The sequence below is a fragment of the Filicampus tigris genome, chromosome 1, assembly GCF_054856515.1.
Source record: "Filicampus tigris isolate MCC_2025a chromosome 1, RoL_Ftig_1.0, whole genome shotgun sequence".
NCBI lineage: Eukaryota > Metazoa > Chordata > Actinopteri > Syngnathiformes > Syngnathidae > Filicampus > Filicampus tigris.
In genome coordinates this window covers 8,869,314-8,889,682 of record NC_141217.1, presented here as the reverse complement: position 1 = coordinate 8,889,682, position 20,369 = coordinate 8,869,314, and the positions used below count along the sequence as shown (strand labels likewise).

At 38.0% G+C, this 20,369-nt stretch overlaps 1 protein-coding gene across 3 annotated transcripts in view; it reads right to left on the bottom strand.

Moving 5' to 3' along the window:
- The window catches only part of cpne9 (copine family member IX), a 108,855-nt gene that overhangs the window by 33,387 nt on the left and 55,099 nt on the right, over window positions 1-20,369 (bottom strand). For all 3 annotated transcript variants that reach the window (XM_086050673.1, XM_086050685.1, XM_086050676.1), the window contains 3 exons: window positions 3,879-3,942; window positions 1,991-2,094; window positions 974-1,078 (listed from right to left, as the gene is read on the bottom strand). In XM_086050673.1, the coding sequence (XP_085906799.1) occupies window positions 974-1,078; window positions 1,991-2,094; window positions 3,879-3,942 (273 nt within the window). The remainder of the gene's footprint in view (window positions 1-973; window positions 1,079-1,990; window positions 2,095-3,878; window positions 3,943-20,369) is intronic.

Here is a 20,369-nt window from a genome sequence, read left to right as displayed (position 1 = left end):
TTTTCCCTTTGCTATTTTTTACCATTTTGGTGTTTTATAATTTGCTGTTGTTATTAGTTTTTCATTTTTGTGAATTTTCATTTGCTATTGTGATTAGTTTTTGATTGTTTTCGTGTTTTTTGATTTGCTCTTGTGATTAGTTCTTTGTTTTCGTGTTTTTTAATTTGCTGTTGTTTTTAAGGTTATGTTTTCATGTTGTTTTTTCTCCCATTTGCTGTTTAGTTTTTTATTCTTGTGTTTTGCACTTGGGGCCACTGTAGTAACATGATGACAAGGCTTACTCAGCTCACCCATTAACATTTAATTTCATTCCCACATGGAAAGGAGTTGTGTCTCCTGAGGATAGCAAATATGCCGGTAATAGCCCCCAGTAATTCTGCTATTCACTGCTTTTGAGTTATACTGGCTCGGGAAACAAAGGGCAGCATGATAAATGCACCCGGTCTACTATATTACATGTTGAAAGATTTGCATCATAAGAGATTTTGTTGTTTTATTTTACTGGTGCAGAGAAAAATCTCAAATGCCATGCAGCTCAATCCAATGTTCACACTTTTAGGTGTGTAATACTATGATCATATTCCAACAAGGACAAGTGCACACAGGAGCCGTGAAAGGCGTTAAGTACATGCAAAGTGCACCTGGCTGCAAGTGGCTGTCACATCTGCTCGGCACAGTCGGAATGTCAATGTAATGCAGCGTGTGGTGTGAAACCGAAGCAATCTCAATAACACCAGCGCTGGTCCCCGGGACAAAATGACCGACTGCTGGCATTATTCTGACCGCCACGGCAACAGGTGATGTCATCTACTTCCAAAGTCCGCCTCCAATGTATTCAGGGTTCCTACATCAGTTTATATAGTGGAATGATGCGCGCATAAAATACTCTACATGCATGATCAAAACATCCGCCATTCTACTGTGCAATTTATTTGCATTCACGTATGTGTGATTCTGGCAGATGTTTTCTGACCTGTCATAGTCGCCATTGCAGAGAGCTCTAACAGGGATGGTGAAGGGCTGCCACACCGGGTTCAGCGTGTTCTTGATCACCTCTGTTTTATGGCAGATGGTGAATCTGCGAGAAGAGTGGAAAACACTTTGAGAAACAAACAGATGACACGAAACAGAGTTCATTTACTTTCTTGATGATACTCGCACAGCATTTACTTTCTGTGTAGTGTCTACGTCAGTTTGTCTAGGGGACATGAGCAGATGTTTTGCTCGGACAAAGATATTTGAGCTAAGTCTCAATGGATTATTTGAATCAGAATGATAAACAACTGAAACCAGATAGAAGTAATGTGAATATTGTTCATCCACACATAGTTGTTTCATCACCAGAGTGCTCATAGAATTTTCCTAGGCTTTCTTCTGAGAATTTATATTTTACATACGACTGTTTATTGAGATGGCACTGTTTGGTTAGACACAAAAGGCAAACTTTTGAAGCACTTCAACTCCAGAGTTTTAGCTTCTGTAAATGAAAATTTAATCGCTGTGCCTGCTTCCAAAATGTGGTTGTGATAAAGTGTGTGGCTCTCCAACAAAATTCCTGAGAAAATAGACTTGCACCAGTTGCAGAACAACAACAACTGCGGACTACCAAGCAATGGTTTTTTTGGCACTACAGTTGAGGGTCACTCATTATACTGATAAAACGATCTACTTTTAATTATTTATGAGGTGAACAAAACCAAAGAAAAAAAACCAAATACCTTCAATTCTACCTTGTTAGCTTACTGGATGTACAAAGATATTGCATAGTTTTAATGGTATTTGTACACAAATCTTGTGTGAAATTGTTCAAATGCAAAGCTAACAAAATTTCACAAACCTTTACAAATCCCGGACCGAATTAGAAATTGAGTTCATATACACTGTTTAAAAATAAGGAACACTTACACTCACACATCCCAAGAAATAGCATAATAATTAATCATTTCTTTTTCACAAACTAATAGTAGCCCACGAGGCTTCTCAGACTCACGTTCCATCTTCATTGCTGCGATAGAAAACCAGGAAGGGGTCTGACTTGCCAAAAAAGTCTTTCTTATCCAGCTTGTTGGCACACAACTGCATAGTAGCAATATCCTGTGAGAGAAGATACATAAGGCTACATACAAATATCTCTAATCATTTTAAGATGCAAATTGATTTCAAAGGCAGCAACCTGCTGTGTTACGTAATTTATTTTCAGCGACTACAGCTACACAGAAACAGCAATTTCTAACTCAACACCACATCGGAATGCAAAGCAATTGTCAGAGTTAAACTTGTATAATGGAGATGCAAAATCCCATGTCGGCAACCAGTCGAGCCTCATCTTCATAATGAATGCGTATAGCACTCTGAATTCCATTCAGTGTTTCATTTAAAGTGTACATTTTATCAGTGAAAGAAACACATTTTATCACGGATCATCTGTAATATGGTCAGGGAGGAATGGGTAATAGTCTCATACATATTTATGGGTGGTTACACCCATTAATGAGACACTGTTTTTTTAAGGCTGTTGTTTTCAGATGCTTGCTAAGGCTCAGTAGAAGGATCGTTGGAGAGATTGTCCTTGATGAAACCTCATATTCATCACATCCGGTGGTAAGGCATCATTAGAAACCTATCAGTGTGCACATACTACGTGGAATACACCTACAATATTTCTGTTGGCTATTTGGGTCTCTTTGTCTCTGTCTGTGTGTTACATGCACTGACAGGATATTCAGGACCAGCTTGCTTACGCTGCAGTCAAATCGATCAGGTTCTGTTCCAAGCTTCGCAGAAAATTTGTAGTTGAAAAATGCGATTAACCGCTATCAATTATGGAAGATGTTGCAAATTAATTCGTTTAAAAAATGTAATCGCTTGACACCACTAATGTGCATATATATATTGGGGCTTGGAAAAAATATCATATTGTGAAGTATCATGATACTTTCATTACCTTACGTTATATTATGTTTTGCACGTTCCATAACATACTTTTGGAGCAGTTACTGGAACAGTTTATTCCCTTTTCAGTGGAGACACTTGAATAAATGTCAAATAGCACTTAGGTTAAAACTCTGGAAACACATGCCTCCATTTTTTCTAATTCATATTTCTATAATATTTAAGTATCGCAATACGTATCCGATTGCCACCCAAGTATCGGGATCCGGGATTCAAACCCCTTGAAATTTTTCACTTTCTGTCTCATTGCCGCCATTTGCCATTATATATATATATATATATATATATATATATATATATATATATGATAGTGTAGTGGTACACACGCCTGAGTTGTGTGCGGGCAGCGTGGGATCGATTCCCGCTCAGTGACAGTGTCTATGTGTGCCCTGCGACTGGCTGGCGACCAGTTCGGGGTGTAGTCTGCCTTCGCCCATTGACGGCTGGGATAGGCTCCAGCAACTCCCCGCGACCCTGTATAGGATAAGCGGTTTGGAAGATGACATGACATATATATATATATATATATATATATATATATATATATATATATATATATATATATATATATATATATATATATATATATATATATATATATATATATATATGTATATGCCACCACTAAGGAAGAGGTGAAGAGTGGAAGAGTTTATATGTATCAGTTGTTTCCTACTGTGCATGTAATGTATTAATGAACGACATTTATATTACCATCGTAGCCGGAAAAAAATATATTACTTGAGCCCTGAATAAGTGATTCACATGAGGAACTCTAGCTCATTTGTCACATTTCATGCTCACTTATAAAAAGTTGGGACCATCATTAAAACTTTTCTGCAGTTGTGTGTGTACATTCTATTGTTGGGGCACAGCTTAAGTGTGTGCATACGGGTGTGTGAGTGCACGTGTGCTTGGATACTGACCCTGCAGTTGCTGAGCTCCTCAGCAGTTAAGATAATGACCCCACACTTCTTTCCTGGAATTCCACTGCAAAAAAATATGATTGATGCATGAAATAAGTCATATAGTTCCATGGAGAAATGTGGTGCTTTGTTCATAAATACTACTACTTCCTAGAGTCTAGGACCTACTGTAGATGCTACACCATAAAAAGGTTTTGTTCTCCATTTCACCCTTAGGTGATATTGTACTTACTGAATATAGGCAAACATATTTCCCACTTGGTTAATGAAATCTTTTTGTCCACACCAATGGCAAAATGTCTGTCGCCATAAACTTGCAAGGCTATCTTAATCAACCAATATCCAAACGAAAGTAATTCTTCGAAAAGGGGACAAAACAAAAATGGTAAATCAATGGAACATGTGAAGAAAATGTGGACTGATCACAGAATGTGGAGGGTCAATAAATGGCATATACGTTTTAATATTACCAAAACATTAATCCAGCATTTCCCAACCTTTAATGAGCCATTATGAATGGCATGAGTACTGACATCAACCATCAATCATTGATCAATTTACTCAAGATTGAACTTTTTGGCCTTTTTTATTGAACACAAAGCTGATATAGAAAGGCACACAATATTCTATGGTTTCAATGGCAACAGGTGGATACGCAGGTTTATTGGACCATTATCATCTAATAGTAGAGTGTTCAATTATTCTGCCTGTCACCATATGCCGCTGGCAAAAATAGATTAGCAAAGATTGTATCTGAAATTAATAAATGCCAATTTTTGAACAAATTAAGCCAAATTGGGTAATTTGATTATATGCCTGGTCGGGAATTACTGCATCAGTCCTTGTTTTAAATGAATTTCAGGTCAAACCTTACAGTATACGAATCCCCAGTTTGAAATCTCCATTTAGATGTGAACATCTTATAGAGGTCAAGCAACAAACGATTTATCGAACTGTCGCAAGGGAGGGAGAAAAGTCAGAGTGGGAATGGGAGAGTTGATGGGTAAATTAGTGACAGACGGTGCACATAAAGAACTCAGCTTGTTTGCAGTTTGATCGATCATTTTCTAAATGACGGGACATACAGTTGAAACATTAAATGAGGGAGAAGCAGTGTGACAGGCAGATGAGAAAAGCTAATACTTTTTGTCATTTTATCCAAAAGCCAAACTTATCCTAATTCAAGATTTGTCACAGTATTACACCGTACACAATGCATACAGTGTTGTAGTTACTGGGTTTATTCTTTCACCCAGTGTCTATACACATACATCTTTGTGACAATTAATGGAAGTACATGTTCTAGCCTCATATCAGATACAGTATGTGACTTGAGTCACAATAATTTCAATACAGCACTGTGGCAATCCATCTGCTCTGCAATGTGCCATTGCAATATCAATGAGACGGCAATTTCATAAACATATAAATTCAATTTTAGGAGGCAACATGCGTGTAATGAGGACTGAGCTCAAAGTCTAAGCATTTAGACCTTGGAAAAATGGAACAACATAACTGCATACTGTGATGTTCAAAGAAGGGAGCTGGACAGTGGAATTGAACCAGAAGGTCATCCTATCAGCCACCCACCCAATTTCCAAGGACTCAAGCTTTGGAACATTTTCAGCACTGACATGATACTTTCCAAGCCTCAGATATAAGTGATTAAAAATATACCTCCTGGTTATGTAGTATGTTATTGACTGTTAATGTAGCCTAATGTGCAGTTCTGGAGTGCTAAAATACCCTTTATCGACTTGTTCGGCACTACATTAACCGCTTAAAATTTGGTACGCTGCAACAGAATACACAGTATTCAGACCATCAGATTTGGAATATATTCAAAAATACATATACCGTTGACTCTAATACCGATGTAATTCAACTGATGGAGCAATTTATACAATGAGCAAACAATTACTCGATCAATAACTCCAAGAAATGAAGCACATGGTGGCATCAGACAGACCAGAGTAACTCATGAGTCTTTCTGCGTAGCAATGCTAACAAGTACCTTGGTGAACTGTAGCAGATTGATTGGAAGGACAATTCTCTCTGTTTCCGAAGTTTACCTCAAGGTCTTCTACGACTTAGACATGATCAGAAAACCTCGAAAGAAGCATACCAAGAATATCGCCACCCTTAGAGCGTGGCCACACACCAAATGACTCCTCCTCAACCTACTTTGAAAGGTCTCAGCTGAGTATGTCGAAGGTTTGCGGCCAGCTAGCCTGGAACTCATTTCTTGTATCTGTATCTTGTATCTGCTCTTTCTAAGACGAAAAAGAACAATCGTTTTAATTGTGCCTCGAGGGGAAATTCGGTTTCTCAGAAGGTTGCAGGTCATTACCCAAGGTTCATGAACCATAGGTGAGTGTTGGAATATAAATTGACTTCTAAATTGAGAGTTCCTTTTGTATTCCCTGCACATCAAACCTGTCCTGGGAAAAATGCTGTATGATGTAAGTAAAGTGTTTAAAAGTAAAGTGTTTGAAATTATTCTGGAAGTAATCATGCTAATAATATTCTTAATTAATAAATATGTATTTCAGGACAGTGCCAGTAGCTCTGTTTAGCTTGTTGTGTCAGTATCTGCTATCTGCAAAAAAGTTCTACAACTGAATTTGCACTTGATTCTGTAAAAAAAATAAAATAAATAAATGTCGCATAATTAAGAGAGCTGGAGTCCGTTTCACAAATCAGTTTGAGTGAAAACTCAGAGTCTGCTAACCCTGAAATGAGGGAAACTGACTTTTAAGTAAGTAAAATACAACTGCACATAAATGTTAAAAACCTAAAATATATTGCACATTGCCCTATCAGTGTTCCAACTCTTCTTGAAATTGTTTCCTGGGACTTCTCTACAATGTTTTCCGCTGCTACATTATGAGTTAAGTTATCACAACATACGCTATAAATTTCACCCCAAGAGTTGGAGAAATGATATTTTCTACAATTGTACCTTAGAGTTTGTACATTTAACCAGCTTGCTTCGGTGTTTTTTACTGTCCCTCTTTCTCTCATGTACTTTCTTCACAGTTTCTCATATGGAAACAATGGGCAACAGAACTGTCCAACTGGAATGTGCAGTTTGATTGGTTGGTAGCGTCACATGGCTACGAGCAGATATGAAGAAGAAAAGTGCGACAGCTCAATGTTGCTGGAAGGCAGCTGAAAACAGACACATTTGTCTGTTTAACTTGTTTGCAAGGCACAGAGAAGCAGAGGAAGGAAAATCACATTTCCAGGACAACTGAAGATTTCCCAGCTTGTTTTACTTTAGCCGGGTTTACATGAAGCCATGTATTCCGATTGGAAAGGATCACAGGGGTGGTCCTGTAAACAGTTCAATTGGAATGGCCAGGCTGCGTCCGGTCTGCGCATACTCTGTCTTGACGTAAATGCATAGTGACGTCTTCGTACACGCACTTTAAAATGGCAGTGTCTTAGCAGAGCTCGTCTGCGATGTGAGAACGAATTGTAGTATTGCTAGTATTGGAGAAAGTATTGCTAACTTGTTTTTATCAAGATGCTGCTTTAATAAACGTTTTAAAACAATCACAAATACTGTGCTAAATAGATGAATGAACTCCATCTTGATAGATCACGTGATGTTTACATCGTTCTCACATGGCTGTAACACGGCTGATCTGATTGACGGGGCAAGTAAACGGCAAATCGGAATAGATCACGTCACATGTGAACAGGTGACCAGAGAACTTCATTGGCAATGGCAAAAAAGTCTCCATGTAAACCCGGCTTTTGTTTCCCTCACCTTTCATGTGTTTTCCTTGACTGGAAAATTGGTCATTGGTCATCATTCTCATTTTGAATTGTAAATTAATTGTAATGGATGAGGGAGAATGGAAAAAGCTGCTAGTGGTCTTTCAATTGCTTTATTGAAAATATGGAAACAAAATCAACAAAACCAAGTCGGGGGGGTCCCTTCAAAAAATACAGCGACAACAATGGATATCGTGCCTGCTACAACCATAAAGGGACCGAGATGACTAGACGATGCATTTAATTTTAGTGCGAAAACAATCTGGAAGGTGGTGGCTAAGGGGGAGCATGGGTGAGTATTTCTTTTTACACATACGCCGCTGCCAAACTAGTTTGCTTTGCAGCAGCAATGAGCTGCGTGGTGCATCCTCTCCCCCGTGTGGGAAACTGTATGTCATCGCAACATGTGACATAATGGACTTATCAGAGCAGCAACAATTCCTGATGTGTGCGTGGCATGTGTTGCAGACCTGTCGCCAACAGCACAATGCGTCGGTCATGTGAATCAATGCGGCAGTTGTCGCGCTTGCGGTTGCGGGAGTAGAAAGAAGCCTAAAAAGAAGCCTTTCACCGAGTAGGCTGAGATGAAATTTGGGGACCACGTCACACGCATGATTAGTGGGCCGGACTAAAATCCACTTCCGGCCATGTCCAGCCCTTTTTAAAAATTTGTTAGCCCCCAACCCCTGTCCCAAAACCATTTATATAATGTACACATATGAACAAATGAACAAATCTTTGTACCAACAAATATTGCTTTGGATTAGCACCTCATGTAAATAAGCATTTACAATGCACTGGGGGAGGAGAAACTGCACATTACACTACATAGCGATGTACACAAAAACAGTTAACTGTTATTTTTTTTTAAAGAGGTATAAAACAAAATCAATAATTATCAGTATTGGCTGACGTGAAATACTTAGATTGTGACAGTTTTTCAGACATATCGCCCAACCCGACTAAGCACATTATGTTTAAAACAAAGTTTAGTCTTTATATTGGCCAGTTTATTTCATTCTTTCATAGTTAGGTTGACTTCTTATTAAAGGTTAAGTGTTATGTTAAAATAAAATAACCTAAATTAATTTTTCTCTGAGTTATTACTTACAATAGTTAAAAAAAGAAAAAAAAACAATTTAATTTAAAAAATCAATATATATCGATATCGAACAATATCGTCAGCCTCTTAAAATAATGGCATGAGTCATATTTTGAAAACGTCTTTTTTTTTTTGCCTTATACATGGCCACCTTTGGTAAAATCATCCTTAGTTAAACAGATTATTCAAATTTACGCCTGAAATGAAATTATCAATACATATAAAAAATAGCAAAAAATGACTTAAGCGATTATTTGAAGAGGGTGACGCTATGAAACACTCGATATAGTTTTCATTCATATTGCCCAGCCCTAACTGCATTAAATGTAAGTAACTGTCGACCATAAATTGTCTTTGTTATTCCAGTATTCTGCAGCCGATTGTCACTGGCTGGACCAAACCTAAGTTTTAGGAAACAGGGGCCAAGGCTCTGCTCGCAGACAAAGCCACTGTCCATTGACCATAAATGTTTTATAAGAGCTTCAGCTGTTCGATTTCATGATGAAGCAGCTTGCATGATAACAATCTTGTCAGACTTTCCAGGTATATTTTCTTTTTATTTGATGACCAAAAAGGAATAGGAGAGCTGACAGAAGATGAAAATGATTTCAAGTTCACTGTGGGTTGAGCCTGAGGGTAAAGAAAGAATACAAATTGGAATTTGAACATTACGATAGCAGTAGTAGCCCTTCATAAATCCACATAAATCTACGAGCTTACGGCTTTAACGCTGAAACTTCATTTACAATGTGCAGGACCCCACAGCAAGCACTGTTGAAGAATTTTTGCGCTGATCCATTTGCAAAACTGCCAGGTGGGCTTTTTATGTACAGTACTATATGTCCTGATTGTAAATGAAGAATTTCATTCAAAGCTGTGTCTCCTCACTGACTGATGCATAATAATAACAGGCTGTTCTATTGCATTTTTTCTACTTGTCTATGTATTGCATTGCGTCTATTTTCTTTTACAAGATAAACCGTTCATCATGTCAGTCAGATTTATTGTTATACAACACAATATAACTGTATAGACACCCACCCAACTGATGTAGAGTACATTGAAAGCAGTTTTGAAATGGTGCACAACTGCAACAATTCCATCTTACGCGTACACAAAAAATGAACTTCCAGATGTTTTTAAACTCTTCCAATTTCAGAGAGTTTGCATATTCTGCCTGTATTGCATGAGATTTATGCACATTCTTTCTTCTCACATCGCCAAATTAGTCTTGTGCAAAATAACCAGAGAGCAGTGTTGAGTAAAAGGACAAGTATGTTAACAGAAAAAAACTTTGGTAGAAGTTGGTCACCTTACATGACTGGAAAGAAAGTCTTAGAGTGGCAGTCTGACATTTACTGTACTAAAGTATGAAAAGCATTTTTGGTTTTATAATATAAAATGTACTTAAGTAATAATGTACTGTAATTACTTCAGTGGTGTAAAGTTAAAGGTCTGTGTGTTACCTAAGGTAAAGGGGAAGCCCACCCAAGCATTTTCTTTACAATAAAATGTTGTATGCACCTCCACTAGTTTGAAAACGGCATTTTGATTAATACTGCATTTGTGGAATTCTGAGTTAAGCAGGAAAATCCATCCGTTTTTAGCCATCTCATGGGGTGGCCATTTTGTCAGTTGCTGTCAACTGAAAATGACGTTGCAGTTGATCAAGGCTCAGGTAACATCAAATCATCGCTCAACTTCAGAAAACAGGTGAGTCGTGATTGGTCGTTACCTGAGCCCTGCGAGACGTCTTTTGTCTGCAGTGCTTCGTTTGTGTCTTTCATTGACAACTATCTTGACTTGATCTTGTGTATCTTTAGTAAATTTGTTTTTGTTTATCACTAGCAGAGAGTTGGGATTCGTTAGTTGAGGTACAGTATTGTCCTGTGACCTTTGTCCCAGGAATATGGATACTCGTCTTGTGTACCCGAAAGCTTGGGGTAGTAACATGTAAGTTAATTATTATCATTTGAATGGGAAAAGTTGCTTCGATTTACAAATGTTTTGAATTGCAAATGAGGTCACGGAACAAAATTAAGTTCTCAACTTGAGGTATCACTGTAGTTGTATAATCTGTATAATAAACAACAACAAAAACATTACATTACGAGACTGCGAAAAACATGCGTATGAGGTTGATTGAAGTTTGCGCATAGGTGAGAATGTCGGAATGGTTGCATGACGATGATGTTCCCTACGATTGACATTGTTGGTTCAGAAACTCTGTATTAAAAAAATGGCTGATTCTGCTTTTTTTTGTCAAATCAGATTCAGGAAACTGCCTTCGTACAATATGACTAGTGGTGCAACGGATCATCTTTGATCTGTGATCTCATTGGATCAAACATCAATATTCCGAATTGCAAAAATCTCAACCAGCGTATACATGTCAACGACCCGGAAGTATAAGTCTTTGTTTCCTCTTAAAATAACATTGAGTTATTTTGTGATAATTATTTTATAAAAACTGAAAACGTCATGAGTTAAAACGCAAATGTTTTGCAATGAAACGCAATATTATTGCGTTATTTCTCAATCTCAAATATTCTCCTGATGTCCCCTGGCTTGCTCCAGTCGGCGTCATCATCATCATCATCATCATCATCATCATCATCATCATCATCATCATCATCATCATCATCATCATCATCATCGTCATCACATCACGATGGTCTTGTGTTGCAGCTAAATGCTATCTTGGTCAAACAGTTGTAAGCAATTCAATCCACTCATGATACTCCCAACTGTTAAGTGGATGTGCATAGGAAATTAGCCAGATAATGACCTTTACATAATGTTCATGAGTGCGTAAAGTTTTTTTTTTTGGGGTGGCGGTGGGCGGATCGATGGAATGTAAGGACGGAAGTGCTGTAAAAGGACGAGGACGGATGGGTCGCAGGGTGATTATTTTTATGAATAAGGACGGAGGGACGAGGACGAAAAGATACCCAGGTCGCGGACGGAGGACGGACCGGCAAAAAAAAGTGCCCAGCGCTGGTGATTAGCCCGCATTCACTGTAATAGCAGCAGAGGAAGTTGAAAACCCTCATGGACAATATAAGTTGCACGCATGGGAGGATTTTGGCAACTTGGTCCTCAAATTAATGATACAGGATTTTTTTTCTGCTTTTTGCCCCAACCAAACAGACATGTCAAGGGCGCTGCAAACGTACTAAACGAACACGCCGCCTCTGTAAATGTTAACTTCAAAATAAAGCTTAACAAATAACACATTGAGCCACTGATTGCAGTAGCCTTAGTCAACTTTTATTTTGAAGTTGGCCCACGTGGTGACGTAATGGCTAACTTCACTTCTGTTTTTCGACGTTTCGTCTTGCCTTATCACAGTTTTAACGCTTGCCACCAACATCAACACAACGGCATTCCGAAATCATATTCAGTCGCTAATTTAGGACGCAAACAAACAACTATGGTTAATTACGCCGTCATTGTGTGATAGGGCACAAATCTCCGGCGTTAGCGGCTAGCAGCTAGTGCCTTAAAATGCACTTTCAGGTCTTTGTCATTTTGAAAAAAAAAAAAACTCAAGATAAATCTTTGCATTCATTTATTTTATAAAACACATTTGCTCATTAAAGAAAACATTCAGGTCAAAATGTCTGGCAGGATACTTTGTTATTTTATACACTGTACCACAAATAACATATGAACAAGAATGTATCCTGCCTTATATTGCGTTAAGTTGCATTCTTAAATCGTAAACGGCCATATTAGACATTAGGAGTTGATTTTCTTTTTATGGGCAAAAGCGTTTTATAAAATAAGACAAGGTTCAATGTATCTTTTTTTTCCTTTATTTGCTGATCCTAAAAATGAGCCGATCCGTGACTCAAAATCTCTGACCGTTCCGAACCGTGACTTATGTGATCTGTTGCACCACTAAATTTGACCCCCAAAAATATTTGCACTGAGATCCAAAATTGTTCCTTGAAGAAAGGGAGCACAATAGCCAAACCACATGTTAACTTAATGTTGAAGGTTGAAAATAAGCCGTCTGAATGGAGGAGCTCTTAAGGACTGGTTACAGGATTGTACTGAGGCAACGTCAAGATGCTGCAGAACAAGGCATGAAACCTCTAAAACTACTTTTGGCACAGCGTTGATGCACAAGTGAGTCACCCGGTCTTGCCCTGAGCAAAAACACAGCAGTGGATCCGTATGGGCTTATGTGAGGGTGTGTGAACTGGACTGCATTACATTTGAAAGAAAATGTAAAAAAAAATAAAGTTTGTAAACACCTCAGGGGATTATTCAATTACATTTTAAATATATGAAGATCACATGACCACAAGTACTTATTTGGTTGAGAGTAGCTGAATGTGCATCCATAATGTGCTTCTATATCTGTAAACAATTTGCAAGTATTTGTTTATGGTCTTTAGGTATTTCATACCAATGATTGAAAAACATTATTTTCACTGACACGGCAAAATTACTTGCAATGGTGATTTATATTGAGCTGACAAAGATACTCGTTCCCTCAAAATCTTTCATGTTGGTGCTTGTCAAGGAGTGCCTAGGGGTTTAATTTAAAAATGTTTCCACTATTTCAGCTTTGGTGTCATGTTCCCTTTAAAAAGCAGTATTTATTCAAAGAATGATGGATGGATGGATGATATTGCCCGTGAATACAATTGTTTTTTTTCTGTTTAAGTGTTGTAGCGGTGACTGTTTTAAGAAATTCAAATATGACCTTGATTTGGTCTGGGTAAGTTATTACTTTTCTTAGTCCAAACCTCATGAGTTCAGAAATATTGGACTTTTTCCTGCAAGGAGATGAAAGGCGAGATAATTGATATGAGAGAATTGCCTCACAGCAATTACTACGTGTCCAATAAGATTGCTCTATAATCCATGTGCTGCTCATAACCTCTCTGGGATATAGTTGCTTTGTATCTGTGATATTACAATACTGTAAGCGCCCCATTTACTACTACCAAGTTTATATGTATGTGTCTAATATATACAGAGCTGCCAACCTATTCACTTCCAGAACAAGTTATCTGAATTTCCGTATTTTCAAAATTCATTCAAGAACATAACCGTGGGACAGTTATCATAGAGTGTGTGTGCGTGTATGTGTGTATATATATATATATATATATATATATATATATATATATATATATATATATAACATTTTGTAATTGATCATGTCAAAATATTTGACCCATTTAACGCATGCGCAGAATGACCGCCGATGCATAATCCCACTCAGAAGTACACAGTGAGCAGCAGAGCGGACGCGTGTCACCTGCGGGAGTATGAGAAGCATTTCGAAAGAAGGGGGCAGCTTTAAATCTCAGAAAAGTGAATAAATTGGTTTGCCTCAGCGACTGAGGATGAGTAGAGAAGAGGGCTGTCTTGTTTTGTATTAATAAAGTCACTTTAAAGAGGGAACACACGACGTGCTGATACCACAGTATAGCACAGCATAACATAATGAGCCAATGACATTCGTGTGCACTTCGAGGGACCACTCGGAAACTATAAACTCTAAGAATATTACAAGGGCCACATAAATGTGTACTTTCTTTCCATTCCAACAACAATTTACAGAAAAATATGGCATATTTTGGATATAGTTCGAATTGTGATTAATTATGGGGAGTGCTGGAGCCTATCCCAGTTGTCTTCGGGCAGTAGGCGGGGGACACCCTGAATCGGTTGCCAGTCAATCACAGGGCACACAGAGAACCTGCCATGCATGTTTTTGGAATGTGGGAGGAAACCGGAGTACCCGGAGAAAACCCACGCAGGCACGGGAAGAACATGCGAACTCCACACAGGGAGGCCGGAGCCGGGATCGAACCCACGACCTCTGAACTATGAGGCTGACGTGCTAACCCCCCCTATATAATATATATATATATATATATATATATATATATATATATATATATATATATATATATATCAAAGATGGCTCTAAGGACAAGTCAAGTCTGTGAACCACAGGCCCGAGAAAGAGAAAGGGAGAGAGTGTTTCAAGGCACTCTGTAGGTAATGCCATTTAAAGGCATAATACACTTCACACTACAGTGTGTTGGTGTGGGGGTGTGGGTGTGTGTGTGGGGTGTGTGTGTGTGTGTGTGTGTGTGCGTATGTGAGAGAAAGATTGTGAGACTTTGGTCTTAATCATTATACATTATCCAAACCACTTATCCTCACGACACTTCATAAAACCTGTTTATTTCTTCTCTATCTCCATCCATCCATTATCTGTACCGCTTCTCCTCACAAGGGTCGCGGGGCGTGCTGGAGCCTATCCCAGCTGTCTTTGGGCAGTAGGCGGGGGACACCCTGAACTGGTTGCCAGCCAATCGCAGGGCACACAGAGACAAACATCCGCACTCACAATCACACCTAGGGCCAATTTTAGAGTATCCAACCAACTTACCATGCATGTTTTTGGAATGTGGGAGGAAACCGGAGTGCCCGGAGAAAACCCACGCAGGCACGGGGAGAACATGCAAACTCCACACAGGGAGGCCGGAGCCGGGATCGAACCCACGACCTCTGAACTGTGAGGCGGACGTGCTAACCAGTCGACCACCGTGCCGCCCCTTCTCTATCTCATTATATTATTTATGTTGATATTTTACAATACTGTTCAGTGTTATTTATCTTCATTAAAAACATGTAATAAAAATGGTGGTGCTTTTTTGTGGGTGGCTGGAAAGGATTAATGTTTAATTATTAGGAATAATAATAATAATAATATAATAAATAATTTCCATGAAGGGGGAACAAATTAAACTTATAAAATTAAGTCAAGGCACCACTGCACTACAGCCCTATATTTCTTTGGGATTAATAAAAAAAAAAATTGTCATTATTCACGATTTTTTTCAAAGAACTACAAATTCTGAGTGATGATGAGAATCTTCTTTGTCTTCATGGACCAGTACACACACAATATGACAGTTTTCAGAGGAAGTGTCTTAGATGGTTTTGTTGCACTTATTTTTAAGCCTTTGTGAGAGAGAACTTCAAACTTGAACTTGATGTTGCCTTACCGACTCCAAGTTCTGCTTCATAGTAGGGATCCCAGATGGAGGTTCAGTTATTGGCTGAGTTATTATGTTGACCTGACATTGGTACACACGAAACCATGGCAGTATAACAGCAAACAATTGCTCAGTTGGCCGCCCACAGAACGCACAGTCATACCTTGGAAGGAATCTAAATTTGCCTGATCAGGATAATTTGTCTTGATGATTCTGAACCTTTCGGGGGAAATGCAAACACTTGTAGGTTTACATTTATAACTTTGCATCACAATTGAATACAGTTGCACCTTGCAGCCATTTCACATTAATCAGTAACAGCTCCCATGCTCGGCATTGAACTAATTCCAATGATTTTCCTCCTAATCATTCAGACCCTAAGCATGAAAAATAGGTCATAAATCCAAATCAACATAAATAGAACCAAACAAATATCCGCCTTGTTCTGAGTGCAGAAAATATTGTGCATTCAACGGGTCATTTAGTTTGAAAATGAAAATATAAAAATAAAATATGCACAATAATTTGTAATAATAATAACATATTATTTAAATGACTTCTTGTGCAGAATGCTACTAAATTCAGAATAGAAAGGAAAAAAAGAACCATTCACCTATATCACTGGGAGTTCTGCATTGCTTATTAACCTCAACGAAAATATTTTTTTGAGCCATAAAGAACACCTCACCTCAAGTTTGACATGAAAATAAACAATGGTGTGTCTAGTGTGTCTAAACAGTAATTATCTATCTATCTATCTATCTATCTATCTATCTATCTATCTATCTATCTATCTATCTATCTATCTATCTATCTATCTATCTATCTATCTATCTATCTATCTATCTATCTATCTATCTATCTATCTATCTATCTATCTATCTATCTATCTATCTATCTATCTATCTATCCATATGCATTTTGTTTTCCCCCACTTTTTCCAAATGATAACTTACATCATGTTTGACAGAGACTAAACATCAAAGTTAAAGGCAACAAGTTATCTAAAGAATGAATCCCTAGTCCCTAATTGGAACTGTTCCAATCTACATCCAAATTACAACAAGTAATGACATTGCCATTAGGAATCTTTGCAAAGTAATTTTGAATGCTATCACCCACCCAACTAATGAATCCATGAAAGATACTTGAGGAGTCAGGCCACCTGGGGAGACCTGTACTTCTGTTTAAATTCTTACAGCGCGCAGAGCCCATTTGTGTTTGTATCCTCTGGTCACTAAGCAAACTGCTGTAACATTCAATTAAGGTTATGTCTCTGTTTGCCTCTTTCTCCTCGACAACACTTGAACCATTCACTATGTGTTTGTTTGTTATTACAATAGAAGCTCATCATGTCTTAAAGTGCACCCAAACTGTTTTTTTTAGTAGGGCTTAATCATACATGGCTGTCAAAGAATTCTACAATTCACAGGTATTTTCGCTTTCTTTTCTTTTCTTTTATTACCACTCCAGTAGTGTTTTATTCCTTGTTTAATTTGGTCTGACATAAATTGGTGTACAGGAATGTTTAATCTGTGCAGTTTGATGCAAATTTAAAATGAACAATTTCTTTACTTTTAGACAAACAATATGCAGGTTTTTAAGGAATATCATATATTTAAGTAGTGTCAAGTATTATATCATGTTTTACATTGTTGTGTTTCTATATATATTACTTATATTGTTGTCTTTATTACACTTTTTGGATCCCAAACTGTCCCTGAATCTGCATAAACATTACTTCCTTAGAGCAATGATAGTTCATCATTAATCTTTTTTTCTTTGTGTTCTTTCTATCATTTATTAGCAAGCACTACTTTCTGACCAATGCTTCTTCTGATCAAGAACTGTGGATGAGGTAAAAAGTTGCATCTTCTATCTGCTGGCTCTGTTCCAGCACCTTCATCACCTGCATCTGCTCTCCAGTGGATTGCGTCTAACCTCGAGCTACCTGGGGCCTGCAGTATGTCTAATGAGGATGCATCTTGTTGCTAAAGTCTCACCAAGGTTACCTCTACCTCCATTACACAAATCTTTAATTTTTGTATGATATATCTCACTAAATATATTCTCTTCTTATATCACCCTTTTTTTTTTTTTTACCCCTGTGATGTTTTTACCCCATGTTATCAACCCAGAGTGTACCAAGCCTCACATTGAACCATTGTCTTAACCCAATGACATTTTAGCAAATTATTTTGTACTAAAATTAGCAACCGTGGGCAAACACCACACCGCACAATGCAAACAATTAAGTCCTATAATTGAATTTCCCCTTGTCAAATTCTTTTTTTTTTTTTCTGCATTGCTTCCCCATTTTAACGTTGAAGATTGTCAAACAAATGTAAAAATCAGACCAAGATATGCAAGTAACAATAAAATGCAGTTTTAAATGGTGGTTTTATTTATTAAGGGTAAAAAAAAAAACTATTCAAAACTACTTGGCCCTGTGTGAAACAAGTGCTTGTCCTCATTGTAAAACATGAATTAATTGTGGGGAATCCCATTTTTGGGAAAACTGAGTTTATTTTCACTGACCACACACAACATGGATTACGAAAATATATGTTTAGCCATCTTGCAGATGCAGAAACATATGGTAACACATAACATAAAAGCTATTGCATAACATTGCTCATATTCTTTTTCCTGCTCATGCCACGCATGTTCCACTATAGGGTTGACCATCACTTGTGTCAAACGTGTCTTAAAAAACTTTTTTTCAGGATTTACCATGCGTACCTAATCGCTCAGCTAGCAAATCGCTCTTGGCCTTAGCACCAGATGATTGTGACAGACAAAAGGTAACAGCGAACCATGCAGACCTTATGAGTCAGATTCAGGCTAAGGTGATGTTTCGCCTAGGGAAGCCAGGAGGCGAAACATCACCTTAGCCTGAATCTGACTCATAAGGTCTGCATGGTTCGCTGTTACCTTTTGTCTGTCACAATCATCTGGTGCTAAGGCCAAGAGCGATTTGCTAGCTGAGCGATTAGGTACGCATGGTAAATCCTGAAAAAAAGTTTTTTAAAGACACGTTTGACACAAGTGATGGTCAACCCTATAGTGGAACATGCGTGGCATGAGCAGGAAAAAGAATATGAGCAATGTTATGCAATAGCTTTTATGTTATGTGTTACCATATGTTTCTGCATCTGCAAGATGGCTAAACATATATTTTCGTAATCCATGTTGTGTGTGGTCAGTGAAAATAAACTCAGTTTTCCCAAAAATGGGATTCCCCACAATTAATTCATGTTTTACAATGAGGACAAGCACTTGTTTCACACAGGGCCAAGTAGTTTTGAATAGTTTTTTTTTTTACCTTAATAAATAAAACCACCATTTAAAACTGCATTTTATTGTTACTTGCATTATCTTGGTCTGATTTTTACATTTGTTTGACAATCTTCAACGTTAAAATGGGGAAGCAATGCAGAAAAAAAAAAAAAGAATTTGACAAGAGGTCTAATGCTTTTCCATGGCACCATATGGCATAAATGCATCTCCCTGAAATGCACAATGAAAGAGAAGGTATGAAGGGCCATTAGCTCTATCCTCAGCAGCCCAGTAACTGTTAACTTTAAATAAGTGAAAACATGATTTTGTAGCAACAACCATTAAAATAAGTCTTTGGAGAATCGTTTGCATTTAAAATGGTCTAAAACGTATCAACTTATTAGTTATTTATAATGTTGCTTTGGTAAGTTTTGTGAGAGTGTTTTTATTGTGCCTTTTGAGTATAATAACTGAAAACAGTTACAGTGCTTGTTTGGTTCTCATTTGTTTTTATATTGAATAAGAAACTCTGCCCACCTTATTAGAGGCCTTATTAGGGGTTACTGTATTCAACCATCTGTTATTTTGGCATGAGCTTGACAAAAAAGTCAAATGATGTTGAAAGAAAATCTTCATTGGTTCTCTCATGTATAATACATTTTATTCCAAATCCCTTGTTGGTCCAACAAGTGGTGTGGCTGACAGATTAAGAGTGTCACAGAACAACACTGTCACATGATTTGCCAAGACTCTTGGAGCTGGCAAGAAGGAATCACTAATTTCCACATTCAAGCGTGCCAACTGCTGACAGATCTGTGCTTTGCAAGCTAACAACTAATCCTTGCCAGTTGGAAAATACACAAATGCATCAGTTATTCTGATTCTTCTGCTATGAAATAAACGTTCTTTTTTCTTTGCACAAAAGTGGGATTGAGAAACAGTTGGGGTCATTGTTTTCAATTAATCAGCAATACGACTGCACAGAGCATGCAGCAACAGTTTGGCATAGACCATTTCATTATTTTTTGAATATAGGTCTGCCACAGGTGTAAGATTAAATGTCACCCATTTGAAATTTGGGCTAAACTGGTTTAACAGGCTCCTCAGAAGCTGCAAGTGTTGCGTCTTGTGGCGCGTCTTAGCCGAGCAGGCCAGATGAGACCTCAACGACTGCACCAGATGGCAGGTGATGCTTCGCGAGGACATTGACCACAGGGGAGGAAGGTGCGTGTGTGAATGTGTGCGTGTGTGGAAGCAGGTAGGAGGATGGTAATGGCGGGGGAATAGATGGCT